General features: G+C 35.5%; 1 protein-coding gene across 1 annotated transcript in view; it reads right to left on the bottom strand.

Moving 5' to 3' along the window:
- The window catches only part of LOC134532299 (neuroligin-2-like), a 445,968-nt gene that overhangs the window by 18,299 nt on the left and 407,171 nt on the right, over window positions 1-20,498 (bottom strand). Inside the window, exon 7 of the mRNA XM_063368717.1 lies at window positions 5,391-5,542. Coding sequence (XP_063224787.1) covers window positions 5,391-5,542 — 152 coding nt within the window. The remainder of the gene's footprint in view (window positions 1-5,390; window positions 5,543-20,498) is intronic.

Here is a 20,498-nt window from a genome sequence, read left to right on the forward strand (position 1 = left end):
TCCCATTAACGACTTTTAAAACGATAGGCGCTGGGCGGTTGGGGAGGGGGGGGGGGGGGTAAAAAAACACCGAAAGGAATTTTTCGCTGATACTCTGAGCCCCGAGGGAAAGAATAGATCTTAAAGTAAACTGCGTAACAATTTAAAATGAAGACAAAGCTGAGGTGGGAAATGGAACGGCGGTTCTACAAATTTGATTAAAATATATATGCTGAAAATGTAAATTGTGTCTACTGTGAACATAACAAATTTCTGTAAACTTATATTTACAGAGCAATGCACATTATTTTAATTATCTCACAAACCTTAATTATCCAGGTGGAATTACAATGCAACATAAAAAAAATTGTTTTACGAATAGAAAATTTGTTTCCTCGGTGGTAACCCAATATTGCAATATTATTAATTCTATATCTATGTTACTAATAATTATTTTAAATTCTAAATATGGTGATTGTGACTATAATTAATATTTTAATTATATTACTTTTTGCATTTATCTTGTTATATAAATGAATAATAGTACTATTATCCATCCAAAGAATATTAGAAAAAAGATGAATGAGAATAAAAATGATTTACATATTATTTCTGTTAATTTTGGAAATAAATATTTGTTTGGATTATGGTGATTATTCTTATTGATATAGGATGTTTTATTAGGCTTTCGTGATCAGAGTATTAACTACTTTTGGGCTATGGCTACATCCAAGGAAACTACAAGTGTTTATGACGTTTCGGCCTTGTCACGTTGCAGCCATCTTCCAGGGAGATCAACAACTTGCTGAGATCAGGCTCCGATTTCAGGTAGCTAGCGCTCTGGGCAGACAATATTTTACCCCCCCTTTTTTTTCTCTTCCAGTTGCCACAAAACATCATAAAATTGTACAAATCCAAGCTTATTTATTATCAGTTTATCATTATTGAACTAAATACTAAGGTTTTTGAAAGACATAAGGCTGTTGGTCTTTTTTTTTCCTATTTAAAATTTATAAAATGGTTGTCGCAGTTTAATGCGGCTGTTAGGTATAACTACCGCAATAAAACACGAGTTATTGTATTTTTTTTTTAAACGAAGTTTTCCATCTATTTCTTAAGTATATGGTTAAATTTCTTATATTTGTAAGCGCTCTGAAAGGGTTGGTATAAACTGAAATTTACCCATTACATGTGTTTTGGAAAATCCAATAATTACCATACGTTACATTTTTTTCCCCGTCCCTCAATTGTTTTGTCTTTTTTGAAGTGAAAACTTCTATAGGAAGGTTTAGATAGGAAGTAAATTGATGTAAGTCGTCTTCGACATGTCACGTGAATATATATATAGGTATATAAAAATATATATAAATACTCAGTCATGCGCGCGCAGCCAGTACGCGTCTTCAGTCCCTGTACATCATTGCTGTGCATATGTGAATCGAATGTGTGTATACAGTGTTAAAATTGTGTTTTTGTTCAATTTTTATTTTAAATCTCAAGTACACGATAACTGTGCAGTAAAATGTGAGTATCAAATATATTAATATTCTCATGTAGATGTATAGTTTGAATAACGAAGAAAACGGAGACTTTGTAGCAATATAACCTAAAAACTAAGAACATCATTGTTGATTTTCTTAATACCTACAAATACTTTGCAATGCGTATTTTATAGTAATTTAAGAGTGATTTTACTAACGTGATAAAACGAATTTGTTGTGTGATAATATTTTTTCGTAAAAATTGCGAAAAGGTCTCTGATTTTTATCAAAAAAAAATTGGTTGTCTGTAAAGTAGGTTTACGGACGATAGTTTAACGCGACAACGTCATAACAAAACATTGATGAAATTATTGCATACTTTTATGAATAAAATTGAATCATTTTTATTGAATTATCACTCTTTTGTATGGATACAAAGGAGTGAAATGAATTCTACAATTTAATTGATAAATTTACTTTTATTTGCACTCATTAATTCAAATATGTTTATAACTTTAACGAAGAGATTATTTTAATTATAACCTTTATACATGTTTGCTATTTAACTTCTTCCAATCTGTGTTATTCTGTTAAGGATAGGACGATGATAGGAAAAGTAGGAAACTAATGGGAGTGTTTCAAGTTTATTGTGCCTCAAAAAAGTCAAATCGATGGTTGTTCCAATCGAGTGGAAGAGTGATAGATGCGGCGCAAGCGTACAATGAGTGTAACGGGACACAGCGTAACGGGGCAATGTGCGTTACGGGACACTTTTTCGTGCGTGCAGCCGGAGTTCATCGATTTATTAGACGTCACGTCAAAAACCGCATCAAAATCCGTTGCGTAGTTCTAAAGATCTAAGCGGGAAGCGACTTTGTTTTATACTATGTAGTGATTTTAAAACTGAATTTACACTTTTTCCACTTCCTTAGGGATGGAAATTCATAAACATATGTATTCTATGTCACTCTCCGGCCCATAAACTATCTTCATACAAAAAATCATGTCGAACCGTTTCTCGGTTGCTGCGTGAAAGATGGACAAACAGACTAACACACATTCGCATTTATAATATTAGTAGAGATAATATATGATTTTCTAATTTTTTCATGAATGTTTCAAATATTTTCCATGCTTAACTGAGGGTTGGCCATCGAAATTTAATACCTCTATAATTTCTGTCCATTGCGATTTATCGTAGCATAATCGGTTATGCACTTATAAAGTAGTAGCAGAAATTTACTAAATTTAAGGGAGAACTTAGAAAGTGCTGTAATATAATTACTTCTACGAGACTAAACATTACGCGGTGCGGACGTTGATTTCCCCCCTCCTCCACTCCTTCACCGTTCATATAACTCGCAGCTCGCCCCTCTCCACTTGCCATGTTTACCCCCACTCCTTGTTAGCGCGCATGCGCACTTTGCTTTAAGGCTTTGCGATATAAGTCTTTGGGGCCGATTGCTCTGTTCTTGGTAAAATTTTTCCATTTTCAGAAACACCTAATGTAACCAGCGTAGCGGATTATGTAATTTCTTTCAAATGTAGATACGTAACTGAAAATGTGCGACGTTAGCTTACGACGGGATATGGCACGTATTTTACAATTTTTACTGTCAGTTTGTTGTCAGTTTATTCATAATTTCTGTTTCTGGCCGGCCGTTATTTAGCTTCTTTTCCGCATTAATGTTAATTGATTCAGTTTCGTTCCTCGAAGCATGTTGCGTCGAGAAAAATCGCGGACTCTAGTATTTGCAGAGTTCCGTTGTTAATCAAACAAATTATACAAGAATTTAAATATTTATGAGTCCCTTTGAGTGTTTCCTTCTTTGTAATTTTCGTGAATAGACGTATAAGTTCTACCGTTTGTGTGCCTGTGAATTATCGCATTCAGATTAGTTTATGCTGAGTAAATCTCCGCGTTGCCATTTTACTATTAACTCGAGGTTGACAAGTATTTGTATTGGTTTGTATTGGCCTTGGATTGCCCTGATATGAGATTTCCATACGCCCAAATTGTTTTTAATTACTTTGTTGTTGGAGGCCACGTTCATGCTTATTAATGTACTTGAACTTTTTCCTGTTAAACTAAAGGTTTTATTTACATGTATTGTATAGGAAATACGTACAGCGCACGTTTTCTCTGGAATAAACTTTTGATAAGATATAGTCTACGGGTCATGACACCATTAGATTATATAGTGTTTAGCGTGTATTTAAATGCATGTATTTCGTGAAGTAAATAATTTATGAATATTTAAGGCCATTAGCATTTGCGTATTTACTAATTCGTATCTACGCAAGACATTGATGTTAAAACGTGCGAGTGTGAGCTATAATGTATTTAACCGATGAGATTATTCAACATGAGAATCATGTTTGATACAGATGTATTGTACCTGAGGGTTCTACAGGTATTAGTGTTATTGCTTATCGCTTGTTATATTTGGAAATAATGATTTTGAATAAACTACCAAAAATTGTAAATTACAGAGCTGAAACAGGGAGTTGCTGATTATTTTCACGTTGGTTATGCTAGCTTGATTAAGCATGAGTTATTGGTAGGGATTAATAATCCAAAAATACCCTTATTCTGTTTCCTGTTCTATTACAGGATTTTGTTTATGATTCTATCTTGTGTCAATGTCGTTGAGCGCACCTGCGACGGATTCGAACTCAGCACCTTTCAGTGCCACGAGATTTCATAACCAGAAAATATTTTCCATCTGCATCCACCATGAGACACATTGCACATATCTATTGGAAAATAGGACTTCCAGTGATGGAGTCAAATATTTCCTGCACAGCATGCACGCACTGCCTTTACTTACATAATTTATACTTTATATTATTATATAAACTATCATCACCCTTTATTCTTTTTACAAGATTTACACAAATATACTGTTTAGCAGGAACCATTACACTCACAAAAGTTAGCTTGTGTATGAGTGCTACAATTATATATATAACTGTATGTGTATATACTTATGTAAAAATGGTAATTATTTTAAATGTTAGCATATGAAAAAAAATGCAGTTGATTGATTTGCAATGTAAGATACAGCTATATAAGTGGATTAAAACAATTTGAACATTTAAAATCATGATTTAAAAAAATCTACACAATCTACAAAAAAAGAAACGCACCTAAAAAAAAAGTGAGCGAGTCTTTCAGTTCTCGCCAGTGATGTGTAAACATATAACTTATGTAACGAGCAAACTAAAATGTTCTCATGTTGCAAATAAACATATAATACAAAATTAGGACACGAAATTTGACGTAGAATTCTTTAAAAAAAAATGCCTAGCGTGATAAATAGAGACCTGCTAAATTCGCGGATTCATTCGGTGATAGGCTAGAATTCAAACACATATACCTCTTAGATAATTTTGCTATTGGCTTACTGTTCATCTGGATCGAATCACAGACAAACCAGCTGAGACGACTTACAACTCGGCTTGCGTTATTTGCCCGAGTGTACAGGGGTATGTGCAGTCTATCCTGAAGGCCATCGAAACCGCGAATTTTGCAGGTCTCTAGTGATAAATATACGAAATAGGAAATAACGGTTAGAATTTTCCCTCTTTGAACCTAACTATATTTCTGTTTAACAAGATGGTACTATTGTTTTCTCTCAGGGCTAACCGAACAACAGGAGTACCCAACGCGTCGCATGTAAATGTTTCAACGCTGAACGTGTGACATTTCCCCCTGAACCGGAATTATCATCGCCTGCGTTTTGAGTTATGCTTCTTTAGGCGCGTCGAGGGTGAAATTTTGGCATGCACCAGAAAAGCCACGAAATAAGCGCGCGTTGCACAACGGGAATTTAAGAGGTTGGAAGTCCAATGCGCATGTATGCAGAAACTGCTATAGCCACAAGCCGTTCCTCCAGGGAAGACCAGCTAGAGGTGTGAATAGCTCACCCCGTGCGCGCGAAGTTGCTCCAGTAGATCATGGTGGCCTCGGACAGCAGCATCTCCGACTTGGTGTAGTTGCGGCCGAAGTGCGACAGCCCGCCCACCAGCGGCGCGCCGAACACGTAGGGCAGCTCCTCCCCGCGCACGCATCCCTGCCTCTGCGCAAAACACAATGCGCCGTCTACTCGCCAGCCACTCAAGGTCGGGCGTCTGGCAGGGGAACACGTCAGGGACACACAGGTTTGGAACAGTGACGCAACGTGATAAGTTGGTGGCGGGGGGGGGGGGGGGGGGGGGAAGTAGACGGGGTTTGTGCCGCTTCGCCTTATCTTTGAATATATATATATATATATACTGTATAGAAGTCGCCAGCCCAGGTTAAAATTTCTAATACGGTTTTGAGGTAGTTGGTTAATTCACCGCCGCAATCGCCACCATCCCCAGGGCATCGACTTGTGGTGGTCCCTAGCGTACAAGTGTCGAACTCTTCAAACACCCCTTCCCCCTCCCGGTGAACGACCTTGAGCTGCAGTGAATGATAGGTGGGGGGTGCGGGGAATGACAGCGGGCGACAGTGCTGCGCTCTAACGTGTAAATAACAACTAAGACGATACAGGGCGTTACGGCAGCGCACTGCAGCGGTGAAGTTCCCAAGCTGCTCATCATACGCTTTTGAAAAACGTAGAGTAAATCCTATACACTCACGACTTCTATACAGTATATATATTCAAAGGCCTTATGGGTAGTGGAGGGGGGGAAGGGGGGCTCTAAACTGGCAGAGTAATTTTTACTTGAATATTGTAGTGTTGGTACACAAACAAAAATTGTAGGGCAAATTAAATGCATTATTATTATTTTTTTGAAATATATATAGGTATCTTAAAATATTAAAAAAAATATTGTATTTTTTTTGCGCACTATCTAACTTGCCACGTATTAAAAAATAAAATACTGGAAATAAATTTTTTTATTTACAATCTAAGTTCAATCATTAAATATTTTAAAAAAGTGGAATTAATATGAAGTTTTGTCGGGAAAGATTTTAGTACCTATGGTTGGTTGAAAATAAAAGGGCACGCCAAAATGGATTCCCGCTCCGGGTGGAAAATAGTCTAGTTACGACCTTGGCGTGGAAAACCACGGGTAAGGCCCTACAAAGATATTTTTTTTTTTTTACTTTAACAGAAGATTCCTCTTAAAAATCAGTTGCCAACAAATAATTTGTAATAATGCAAGAAAAAAAAAAACACCTTAAATATGTACGACCCTTTCCTATGGTTACTTTTGTTCTATGGAATACGTTATTGGAAACAATAGTGAACATTTCTTGACGCGCTTACGAAATTTGGCGCATAATTAAAAAGTAAATTGATGATTTATAGAAGCATTTTTAAATTGTAAACCACAGAAATGATAATTGAATATTCAGAAATTTTGACTATTTTGTTTTATTGTGCCATAAAAGTGCACGGTATTACTGTCAACATTTTTTGCAGCAATACAGTTAGTTGCTTTCAGTAAATTATAAATTTACGAATATCTGTAATTTTACATAATTAGTTCCTTTTAATTTATTAAAAACTACAGTAAAGCCAAACATTCATCAATAGCATGGCATATATAATATAGAAGAATATTTAATAGAGATGTCTTACAGTTTAACATTTCAACTGCTAAAAAAAATGTTACATAGATTTAATGACAAAACTTAACTTAACTTAGGCATTAAAATTATAATACAGACACATACTACTATAGATCGTGGACAAACTTAAGAAATAAACATACAATTAAAAACGTAATACAATAATTAACAGATAGGTAGATATACATATTTCTCAAAAATATACATTAACGTGTGCGAATAAATTAACCCGGCTGTGGTTCTGGAGTAATTTGCGATATTTAAAGCATTATTTAACAACCTCACGTTTGAATCGGCAATTATTCTGGAAGTCTATTCCAATCGCACCGCAGGTGATCTGAAATTGTTATTATATATAATATTTCATTTTGTGGGTGAGTACACAATGACCAAAATCTGTTTAAGCGAGTGTATTCAATTTGTATCACTTAACGACACTAGTCGGTTACACAAATAGTATGGAATCAAATAAGGGCCTAACTCCAGTTCACCAACAGTAGCCAATGAGTCGAGGCCAAACATGATTGGCCGCAACTGAAGTCAACGGCAGGAGGGTAATACTCTGATGATTGGCACTAGAGTCGATAGGAGGAGGTTTCTCGTTATTGGCTACCCAAAGAAAACACCTGAAAGAATACAGAATTACAAAGAACTAATATACCCAGTTATAAAATTCAACAGTATCAACTGTAAGCGTTGTATTGCTTTGATTCAAGGTCAAAGTTAAAGAGTTACTCAAGCAGTTTTAGATAAGCGCATGCCTACTGCTTTGTTGTTGTCTTGCTTGCAGCGTGAAGGAATGAATATATCTTTCCCCAGTTAGTTGAGGGTGAACCTTTAAAACGTTTTGTAGAATTCTGTCCGAAAAGTCGTCGAAACCAAAGTTAGGTTCAGTGAATTCTTTGGATAAGTCTCATGTAAACTTAAAAAAAATATATATATACTTAATAAAAATATACAAATACACAAATACTTAATCTTACAATTTTACGGACCAGGAACTCTTCGTGTGTCGCGAGAGGAAGTAATGTTTTCAAGTTCCGTCTCGGGGTAGCATTAAAATCACGAACGCAAGCAATTAGCAAGCAAAATAAAAAAAAAAGATGGAAAAGGAGGGGTGGGCGGGTGGAACATATATCCTCAGAAGCAGAGATTTTTTTTATATCAATTATAAAAGTTAACTTAATCGGCGGAAGTACGAGCTACGCTTCCGAAAGTTCGCGGGTTTCTGGAGCGGAAGGAATGAATTCGAAACTCGAACCAAGTTACAAGCCGGTTAACAGCATTTCAGACCAGTTTTTGTTATGTCATTACTTTTTTTTTCCAAGTATAAAAAGTAACTTTTTTTTTTGCTCGAAATTTCTCCGTGCAATCCAACTCGTTTCCTCACCCTTCGGAAAAGAAGATGAATTATTATCAAGCGGTGCTGACAACATGATCGCTACTGTTTGCTACTTCATGTTTGTTGGATTCATACAAACAAGTTTGTACCGGAATGAGAGACGTGTATAAGTGTGCCGGGATTTATTTATTATGCGTACTGACAAATAATAGTAAATTGTAACAAATAGTATAATAAGCTCATTTAACCTTTGTGATATAATTTTGTAATTAATAACAAGGGTTCATATAAGTAACGGGAAATTCACATTTTAAAGAGGTCTGTGTTGTAATGTGGGCTCAACCATTGTTGACGCATTATTAGTCTCGTAGTTATTAGCGATTCAAATCTGACGGTATTTTGCCATAAAAGAAAGTTAGACCATCATTGTAACGAGCGAACAGAAGCTTTCACGTCAAAAAAGAAGTAGAAACGGCACTGAACTGTTTAAAATTATTTTATACTACGTTTAAGAAAATTAAACTAATATCTCTAATTATCTCATCCACAGATATTAGAAAATTTACTTGCTCTGGATCTTACTTTGAAAATAAGCTCCCAGAAACGTCCATGCGAATTAACAAAATCCTTCTAAAACTTCGTCAAATTAATAGTAATTACACACACTCTTCTAATTCAACGGGTCACAGAACTCGAATGTAGCGTATGGCGGAGCTTAGTTTTTACGTACATCTAACGATATGAACCTGTGAAAAATCCATCTGTTGGTTTGGGATGCTTTATTTTCTTTTTCAATTGAAAAATGTCCCAACTAGATCATGACTAACCTTGAACGTAAACTTTAAAAATCTTTAAATTTTGACATGCCAGGTATCCAGCCCGCCATAGTTTTACAGTGTGTTGGTGTGATCAGCTAGCTCTAGGTCTTGGTCCTTGAGACTTGGGCTAAAATGCTTGGAGACCACTAATTTAATCAAGCGCGGTCCTAGGTTCGATCCCTGGCGAAAGTAAACATGTTGTTTGCGAAAAAAAATTCTAAAAAAAAATTATATAATACAAATATTATTAAATATTCATTCGTACTTGGTTAGAATCCTGCCAAGGTCAATTGAAAATATGCATGGTCACAGGACCTTCCTCACTGATGTCTTCAACCCGATACCCCACGACTACCAAGGCACGTATTACGTCCATAAGTGTTACGTTACAGCAGCCATCCTGTTTTATTTTGTATCCGCCATCTTGTAACCGCCATAAATTTGCGTTCGTCTGAGTAACACTCGATAGTTTCGCTATGTCCGTAGACAGCTATCTGGTTTCCCGCATCAATGCCGGAAACTTTTTTTTTTGTCATGTTGGTGGGTTGGTGATTTGGGGGGGGGGGGGGGGGGAAGTGAGAGGGAAGAAGAAAGTTTTCAGGTTTGTCTGTTTGAAGTTAATTCCAATCAGCCGTCACGAACATTTTATATGCAAATGTGTAAAACGTAATTATCTTACCTCACACCAACACCCCTACCTTACCAAAGAGTTTAGGGACTTTTACATCTCCTGGTTTTTACATACCGTTATTTTTCTAGCGTTTTCAAGCGTCACTTGCGAATTTAATTAAACTGTCAAACCGTATTTTCTAGCTCACTAATCAATATCTCTTTAAGGCAAATCTAAAAAAAAACACACTTTTTTTACCATCTGAACCCATCTAAAGAGAGAGAGAATGCATGGACATTAGAAAATTTATGCGTGTCTGGTAAACCTTTGAAATCAATCACCATTTTTTAATATTTTTCTGTATGAATACTGGGAGAGAATAAACTAGTGTATTGCCTGGTAAACAACCTGTAAGTGTTGTGTAACGAAGCGTCTATTTTAAGAATTAAATTTTAACAATTTTAGATAATGTTTAATAATTATTACAATTTTATATTACTAAAATTTATCGAAAACTTTTCGCTGAAACAATTTTTGATAAGACGAATTATTACTGCAAAGGGTTAAAAAACTAGCGGTTAAAAAACTAGAGGTTAAGATAAAAAAATCATATCTTTCTTACTACATTTTCTAATAAAATTTGTTCCCAATTGTTGCTTAACTTCTAAATATGATCTTAAATATTGGTCCAAAACAAATTTTCATGCTTCTAATTTTTAGAGCCCGCATAAAATATTTCGTTTAAAGGTAAAAATTTCATTGTTACGTATATTAGTAGGTATAGTATACAATTAGTTATAATTTATTCAATACTTGATACTTTCAAAATATTTTTGCTGCATGGAATACGAGATAATTTTACAAAATTTGAGAGCAATATTATGTACATAAATTACTCAAAACGTGCCATATTTCCTAGAATTTTCCCAAAGTTTAGAATACGAATTTTCATTGTTAGAATTTATTTATGTGCATTCTTTTTACGAACAGCATAGGCTGTACATGGTATACGATAAACAAGTAAGGTAGTTGCATAACGATATATAAATTGATAAATTCATATAACAATTTATAAGAATGTGTAAACACACACACTTACACACACAGACGACACACTCGCTTACAAAGCACTACCGTGGAACTTAGCACTTACGAAAGTCTGGTTATAAAAAAAATCCTTATTTGAAAACCGTGAAATGCCACATGAAGGGGAGAGGATAGGCAAGAGAAAACTCTCTAGTATCTGCTTGAACTGACGTGACAGCGGTTTGATTGGATGGTAGGGCATGTGCAAGCTCTCCTGACATCACTAGGTTCGTTTCCAAAAAAGGGCTATTTTATCTCCTGGACAGTGGTTCAAGACAAAGAAGTCCTAATACTGTGGTCGGCTTGAGGACTTTCGTGATGAGCTACTAAAGAGCTTCTTAATAGATATCGACGAAAGCACACCGGTAGATGTGTTCCGAGAGAGACTAGAGGCATCCTGAGAACAAAGACCGACGGAGACTAGGCGGATACATGCTGAAAACATTGACCGAGAGACTCTAGCTGCATACTGAGAATGTGAACCGAGAGATTAGCTGCATCCTAAGAAAATTGACCAGGAAAGACCAGCTGAATGCAGAGAACATAGACCAAGAAAGAATAGGCACATGCTGAGAACATTGACTGATAAAGACTAGTTGCATGCTGAAAACATTGACTGACATAGACTAGGCGCATGATGAGAATATAGACCGAGAGAGACTAGGTGCATCCTGAGAACATTTACTGTGAAAGTCTAGGTGTGTGCAGAGGACATTAACCGAAACATTAAGTGCATTTGAAAAAAAATGACTGTGAAATATTAGGTTGATTCTTATAAATTGTTGAGAGGGACTAGGTTAAACCTGAAAACATTTACCGAAAAGGTATATTCAAATATTGAGAACATTGACCCCGAGAGAATATCTGCATACTGAGAACATTGACCTAGATGGAATTTCTGCATTCCAAGAATATGAACAAAAGAGACTAACTGCATCTTAAGACCATCCTGAGAACATGGACCGATAAACACAAGGTTCATGCCGAGAATATTGTATGGAATGGTGTTTCTTGTGCGATAAAATTTGTTTGGGGAGCGTTTACTCTTTTCGAGCAACATTGCAGGCACTTGCATCTCTTAAGAACCTTTTAAAGACGTGTATAAGGAGCTATAATTAATTTAAAATATTTTTCAATTTTTTTTTAGCGAAGGTTGGAATTATTTGTATTAATTCTTTTGGTATAAGGTATTTTACTAAATTGATAATAATCCATAATTATAAAATTTATCAAATAGTTTTGTTTTCTAATTCAGGATAAATGAAATAAATTTTTTACGAAGATATTTTAGAAACCTTGATTGAAATTTTGTGATAGCAGTTCTAGTCAGGGGACAACGTTAACACCAAACAAACTTTTAAGGGGACTTCCCAGCTTTATCTTATTCCCTCGCACGTCCCTTTCTTATTTCACGTGTCTCATCAAGCTCCTTCTGAGGCTACGCTTTCTGCCGACAATTCTCATTTCCCCGCCATTTCCTCAGGCGATCAACTCCTTCCTCTCTCCCCACTCTCTTTCCCCCTGAAGCGTCTCAGGCCATAAACCGACTAGAGCATATCTTCTCCCCGTGATAACACTTCTCTCTGCGCTACCAACACTTCTCCACACGTCCTTGGGCTTTCTTTCTTTCGAGCGCTGCGTTTTTTTTTCCGCACGTCGTCGAGTTGTCTGTAGCTGCCACCTTAACAGCCCCGCCTATCTGCGCAGAGCTACAGGAAAAAAAAAACACGGAATTTTAAACTGCTTAAGACATCCGAGTGTTGCCTGTTTACGAAAAACAGTTGAAAATACGCCTTCTCTTTGAACACGTATTAGGATACAATCATATAGCAAGGATCTACCGTTCATATGTTCGCTTTTTTTTCCCTTCAAGTTTTAAAGGTCATTAGATAGTCAATAATGCGCATTTAAGGATCATATTTTGAAAAAAAAAAAATTCTGGGGGAAGAACATCAGACCAACAGCCTTGCTGTTATCGTAGTCGAAAAAAAAAGTAGGGGGGGGGGGGAGAGAGACGAGTATTCCATACACAGCTCTTAGACCCTCAAAAACGGGCCTATCAAAAATTTATTATTGTTAAAGCTTTTTTTATTGAAAAGGTTTTAGCGAAAAATCACTAAAAAGCGTGTTTTCAGAAAAAAACATTTTAGCCATGAAACAGCCGGTACAGATTATTGAAAATACTCAAGTGACTTACGTTACACCTTTATCTTAATCTCTCAGCCGTATAAATGTATGGTTTCTGCATAGTGTTATAATTGCCCTAGAGGTGAGCCAGCGCTGGAAGCACTAGCGAATGTCGACCTTATCATTCCGCCTCACCAACACAACCCCCCCTCCCTACCCTTCAATACGCGTACCTCTTAAGGGCGAAGGGGTCCATTTGTTGAAGAACTACTTTTTCACAGCGGCAGGGTAAGTCAAGGCGACGAAGTCTTCAAAGCGCAACGAAAATTGCAACGATGAAGGGTGGGGGCACTCGATGGCGGAGAAAGGGGAGGCGGATCAGGAGTGGTGAGCGCAATGACATGTTTGCATTACAACACACATGCATATTTGCAGACTTGCATACTTGCGCACTTGCATACTTGCATAGTGGCGCACATTATTATTCCTCTATGCTTGAAATTTCTCACTTCTAGCACGAGTGACAGCAGTGGACCCCCATTTATTTATTATTGCTTATTAATTTTAAATTTGAGTTTTGGTTTTAGTTTTAGCATTATTCTGAAATAATTTTTTATTATTATAGTTTGTTTTTACTGGTTTATGTTTCTCCTATTTCAAGGTTGTCTTGCAGTCCTCACTTCTTGGTCATCTTTTGGTATACTCGGATTTATAATGAATCTCATACGTTTGACCATTTTCTTTGATAAAGAAGGCGACGTTATTGTGAACTTTTCTAAGATCACAAGTCGCTTTGGTTTTATGTATTCACATTGCAAACATTTAAGGATGAGTTAAAAAGTATAATTAATCTTACCTGCGACTAGTTTATGGTAAAAAAAAACATGTGTCGTCATCGAGTCATAGATAGGGTAGTGCTGTGTGCAGCAAAATTAGTAAACATTCAGAAAAAACAGCATTGACTAGGGTTGAGTGAACTTTGTTCTGGACAAATAACCACACTCACTCAGTGGTACCAACTGGACAGGTTGAGAGCTTAGCAAGAAGAATAAAAGCGGAAGCCTCTTTTATGTATCGATTGTTTGGACTATAATATCGATCTTGAAACTTCCCCAATGTTGTGAATTCCCAGAGGATTATTTGACAGTATAAGAGAAGGGAGAGTATATTTAGGGTAAATTATATACTCGGGGTTTTTTACATAGCGAGGAGAACCACGATGCAACTGTGACAACACTAAGAGAGAAAGAGAGAGGGCACGCAATGATACAGGTTTTGGAGACTTAAGTATGTATGGTAGTTGTTTGTTATGAATTTGGTTAGGAGATTACCTCATGAGGCCATAATCAGTTGTTCTATGTGGAAACAATACAGGATTTTTTGAAAGGTCTGCATTCAGGAATAAAATAATGTTGAAGATTTAATTGGAAAAATATAGGTCTTATTAGTCACTTTATTTTAATTACTATTATGTACGGGATATTTATGTTAAAATAACAATTAAGGTCACAAATTTTGTTAAATATATTCTATATTTTGTAAAAGTTATTTTTTAGGTTTAAAATGTCCCGAACGTCATCATATATTTGAATAATATGCGTGACGTCTTACTGCCATTTGATAGCACTTGGTTAATAACTGGTGTAAAAACATGTTATGAAACTAATAAATGCAAGACAGATATAATGATGTTACAATAATAGCCCTTAACTATTAGTAATGAGAAGAAAAGGAAAAACAAATAATGAATACATGTAAGAGAAATATTTATAGCCTACACTTTACGCCTAGTTATATTTATGTGAAATCAGTTACTACAGCATTTTGTTTACAAAATTATTTATGTTGATTAGTGCTCCTGGAATCTCTTAGAGGAGATAATGATATTTCAGTATTTGTGTGATAAGGTAGTGATTTTTTAAAATTATATTTTCAAAAACTACTTGACAAGGGTTTAAACACTTGACTCTATGTCCGTAGGCACAAATTTTAACTATTTATTTTCATGTAACTACCGTATATAAAGGTAAAAACAGATTTATAATGAATTATCTTAATATTGTTAATTCAAAATCATTAAAAAAATTTTGCATTTAAAAATAACAATATCTTATAACCAAGCGGAATTATTTTTATTTGTGTGATGGACCATTTTAAACATTTGATTGAATTGGGATGTTGAATATTTATTAATTTTTTGTTGTCAAAGTATTATGAAATTCAAAGCAAAAATGTTTCGTCCAAACTATATACATTTTTATCTCGAGTATATTATAAATTTTATTTTTCTGACAATTTAGTTACTTAGATATAAATCCTGCATGTATTGACATTTTGATAGGACACGTTATAGTAATATTCCCCCTTAACTAATACTTCATCAATATTGTTATTTGACTCTCAGAACATGTGCAAACATAACCGTAGTAAAACCAAAATTTTTACTTCCATAATACCTTTTCAGATGTTCTCCACTTGGTTTCTTAATCGATTTAAGTTCAAAACCGTTAAAATTTTTTTTTGACGATCGTTTAAGTAAATAAAAATAAACTTTTTTTTTCTGCTCCCGTTGATAATGCGGAAATATTTGGCATCAACCAGAGCATATACATTTTTGTACAGCCGACGGATTTTCAATCAAGAGAAACATAAAACGTGTCCGAAACGAAAGTAAAATAGACATTCATTTGCACGTGTTAACCTATGGATGATACTAGCTTTCTCGGACAAAAATTAAATTGTTCAAATTCGATGTATAAAACTAATGCCACACAAAAAAATCACATTAAAAGTAAGGAAAATTACCAATGAAAACGTCAAACGTAAGGTTTAATTTTCATCCCCCATAGAATTAACGGAATTTCTCATAGTAAATAACATAAATTAAAATAGCCATTCAAGATATGTTATTTTATGTTAACCTTTTCAGTTTATTCGTCTGCTGAAGTGGATAATTTACATCTTAATTATACATGGGTTAATTAAACTTTGAATGTGTGGGACAAGGTGTGGCCTACATTCTAGTCGACATCATGCATTAGGGCTATGAAAAAAGTTATATTAAGTTATATGTTATAGTTATTAGAGCTTTCGATTATTGCTACACAAAATAAAAAAAAAGTTTCAGTAAAATCAAAATCAAAATTAAAAGTGTGTCTGTAATGGATAAACGTTTCTTATTTCTACATGATCGCCGCATTAAGTCCCAAAAGAGGGCGTAACCGTTAGTTCTAAGGCACATTTGTCGCTGAATCGTAATGCCGAGGAAAATTCTACCTTATCGTTTGGCCTAAGTCACATCCAATACTTCCTTGGATAGCCGATTTAAATCAACGCCCCGTTCATTCCCCGGATGTCACCCAAGTCCTCATGCGACCTTCGCGAATCAGCTGTCACCGGTTGACGTCTCTTAATCACGTTTTATTTTTTCTGATCCGAGATTTTCTTCTCCCGGATGTCTGCCGTGAACACCTCTTCCACGCCCCCGTTTCTACTTTATTACAGAGTTTCCCAACCGTTTATCACCCTGAAAGCCGACTTTGGTGGTTCGAAAACGGACGGGAGTTAAATCACCGAACCCTTCTCCGAGAGAATCCGCATTGCTAGGCATCTACCTACACGTCTACCAACCTTGTATTTACGAAAAAAAAACGCCAGTTAAAAATTATCTAGGGACCTTCGTGAATTTACGGTCATCTTCGTTAATAAATGAGCACTGAGTTAAATAATTAATTTAGAAATTTTTTTGGTATATTTACAAAACCTTTCAAAACCGGTAAATTCTAGAACAGCGGTTCCCAAACGGTGGGTCGCGACCCACTACTGGGTCGCGGAAGTGCTACAGGTGGGTCGCGACTCGATCCTAAAACTATCAGATACCAACGAACAAACCATCGGAAAAGATAAGAAAAATCGAAACAAATCGAATTGTGTGCAAACAAATATCTATTGTTAAATAAATAACTGTTTGTCAAATATTTTCAAATCAGAACACAAATAGTTTATCATTAATCAATCGGTATCTTAAAAAAAGCATCAATATTTGCAATATATGATGGTAAATTATACATACATAAGGAAGGGATACGATACAAATGAGGTTTTTTACTCCACCATGGACCGATGGCCCTTGGAGGTATTCTTATAAGGAAAGATGGGTCGCCAGCTGAAAAAGTTTGGGAACCACTGATCTAGAGCAAAAACACTCCTCTTTACTCCACGCGTGTTTACCTTGTTTCAAAAAGCAACACGAAACTCTGGGAAAACGGAAACCTCCGTAGCTTATACCAAGGTTGATTTAACTGAAATTACGAAGAACTGGTCGTGTATTCGAGGAGCTTTCTTCCTGGAAAAGTCCGCAAAATTACTGTAATTTCCAACAGTGCACGAACAAGGTCAGAATATGAACCTCAAGAGGCTCCAAAGTACTGATTGCGGTCGACAAGATTTAAAAAAACCACTTTCATATTTCCGTCCTGTTGGTTGACTGAGATATTATATTTGACCTTTTGACGTGACAACGTCTAAAAAATCTATGAACGCCGGCTGCACGCACTAAAAGTGTCCCGTTACGCACATTGTCCCGTTACGCTGTGTCCCGTTACGCTCATTTTACGCTTGCGCCGCATTTATCTCTCTTACACTCGATTGGAACAACCATCGATTTGACTTTTTCGAGGCACATTAAACTTGAAACACTCCCATTCGTTTCCTACTTTTCCTATCATCGTCCTATACTTAACAGTATAACACAGATTGGAAGAGTTAAATTGCAAACATGTATAAAAGTATAGTTAAAATAATCTCTTCGTTAAAGTAATAAACATATTTGAATTAATGGGTGCAAATAAAAGTAAATTTATCTATTAAATTGTAGATTTCATTTCACTCCTTATTTTTATCCATACAAAATAGTGATAATTCAATAAAAATGACTCAACTTTATTCATAAAAGTATGCAATCATTTCATCAATGTTTTGTTATAACGTTGTCACGTTAAACTATCGTCCGTAAACCGACATTACAGACAACCAATTTTTTTAAATTTTATAATTTTAATTGGCCACGTATGTATTCTTGCCGGATGCCATTTAAAAGATGTTCCGGCACCGATATTTTGAATGTTTTTTAAAATGGTTTGCTGTATTACACACTAGCAACACGGCCCAGCTTACCTCAAACGAATACATATATTTTAACAGAAAAACACCTTTTTTGAAGAATAATAATAGAAAAAAACTGATATTCAAGCTATCGCTAATTTCCCAACAAATTCAATATAAATTATAGAAAAGAGATACTCAAGGTATTCAAGATGTATTAAAAGTGTAAATAAATGATGTTTTTAATTTTACGGAGACTGACTTAGTTTCAAATATTTTTGAGTATACTAAATTTTTGTACTAAGTTTTAATTCTGAATGGATTCAAAATACAAAGATTCTCTGTTCTTCCCGATTTAGATAGGCCAACATAGAGTTGTCCATGAAAAAAGCACACTTTTTTTTTAGCTGATTGTATGTCTGACCCTGAGATTTATTTACGGTGATCGCAAATGAAATTCTAGGAAATTATAGTCACTAAAATTAAAAATCAAGCCTGTTGGGATCATGGGAATGCGAGTTACTCGCCAATGATATGAAAAATATATACTCAATATCGAGCAAATTCAAATGTTCTCATGTTACAAATAAACTTAATAATCGAATACGAAATTTAACGCTGAATTCTTTAAAATAATGCCGAATGTGATAAATATAAGGTAATTTTGTTTTCAACTAAATTTCTGACCGAGAAACACACGTAGTTTCAGCACCCGCCGCTAGAATTCATTGTCGGAGCAGCTACGTCGACTACTAAATCATTTGATAAACAGACCAAAATTTTAAACTATATAATAAAACGGCTCCGATTTTCAAGCGAAAAAGACGACAAAAAACTTAAACCCCGGCTTAGACCTGATTTTCGACAAGAAATTGTATTAAAATTCTGAAAATTTTGAAACATCCATTTAACAGTTAATACTTTAAAGTTTCCATCTTGTCTTTATTAACTTTGGTTCGCGCCATCCGTGAGAGAAATAGAACCGTATTTTACACATTTTCGTTCCTTTACGTCCGCCGCATTCACAAAATTACTATATAATAATGATAATATATAATAAAATAATAATAATGATAATATATAAATAAATATATAATAATGCCGCATACAGAGAGCAAAGACGTTACACATCAAAAAATACTTAAAATTATAATAAAACTGCATTATCAGCTCGCGTCCTCGAAAAGATGCTTCCAAGAACGAGTCATGTAGCCTGTATCGATCCTGACAATTTATCGACAGAAGTACCAGTGCTATTCCATTTCCCAAATGTCACTTTCAAAGCAACAAATGATGTTTGTTTACGAACACACGTGGAGTTGTTTACAAACACCGGTTACAGAATTAAAAAAAAATTGGAGGCACGTTAGAATTGAAACTTAGCCCATACATTAATCTACATGTACGATGAATATTCAATGATTCACTCAAACAACAAAATACACGATGGATGTTCACCCTGGAATTTCAAAAAAAATTGTAACAAAATTTAGCGACGAAAAACCTGCACACTGGTAAAAAATTTCACCTTAATTTTTCGAAGAACGCGGGTTACAACTTATCCAAGGATCTTCTTTAATGTAAAGTCATCTTCGCAAATTAACGGGTAGTGATTTCACTCACATCCACATAAAAATCAACAAGAATTAAATTTGGTATGCCACAAAAAAATAACATTCAAAAACTTTTTTTTTTTAAGTCAACAGCAAGACCAGCCTTCTTCCTGACACTTGCCTGTTTACACTGTTTGCAGCGGAGCTCGGAACTATGATCTTACGAAGATTCAGCTATCGGAAATCACGAAGGACTCATCAAACTACTTCAGGAAATTTCTCAGTTAAAAAGCCCTTAAAGTTACTGTATTTTACAAAAGTGCAGAAAATATTACAGCTGTCTGATTACGGGGACGCACCACAACACCGAACGTACAATAATGCCGAAAACAATAACGCCGAATGCCAAATTGACTACAACGCCGACAGCTAGAAAACTGCTGTGTACCACAACGCCGAAATAAATTAACGCCGAAAAATGTCATTGCAGGACTGCCACAAAGGTTAGGTTAGGTAAGGTTAGCATACAAATTCATTCAGTTGTTTTTCATTTTGCTCCTACAGCCCCCCCACCCCGCAGCAACATTTTTCGGCGTTACTGTATTTCGGCGTTGTGGTACACAGCAGTTTTCTAGCTGTCGGCGTTGCGGTCAATTTGGCATTCGGCGTTATGGTATTCGGTGTTATTGTACGTTCGGCGTTGTGGTATTTCGGCGTTGTGGTAACGACCCTCTGATTACACACTTTGTTCCCTCACTCCACCAGCGATACTACCGAGCGTTGCTGTTTCCGTTACTCTCCGATGAGCCACTACATCGACTACCCTATCG

Source organism: Bacillus rossius, chromosome 5, assembly GCF_032445375.1.
Source record: "Bacillus rossius redtenbacheri isolate Brsri chromosome 5, Brsri_v3, whole genome shotgun sequence".
NCBI lineage: Eukaryota > Metazoa > Arthropoda > Insecta > Phasmatodea > Bacillidae > Bacillus > Bacillus rossius.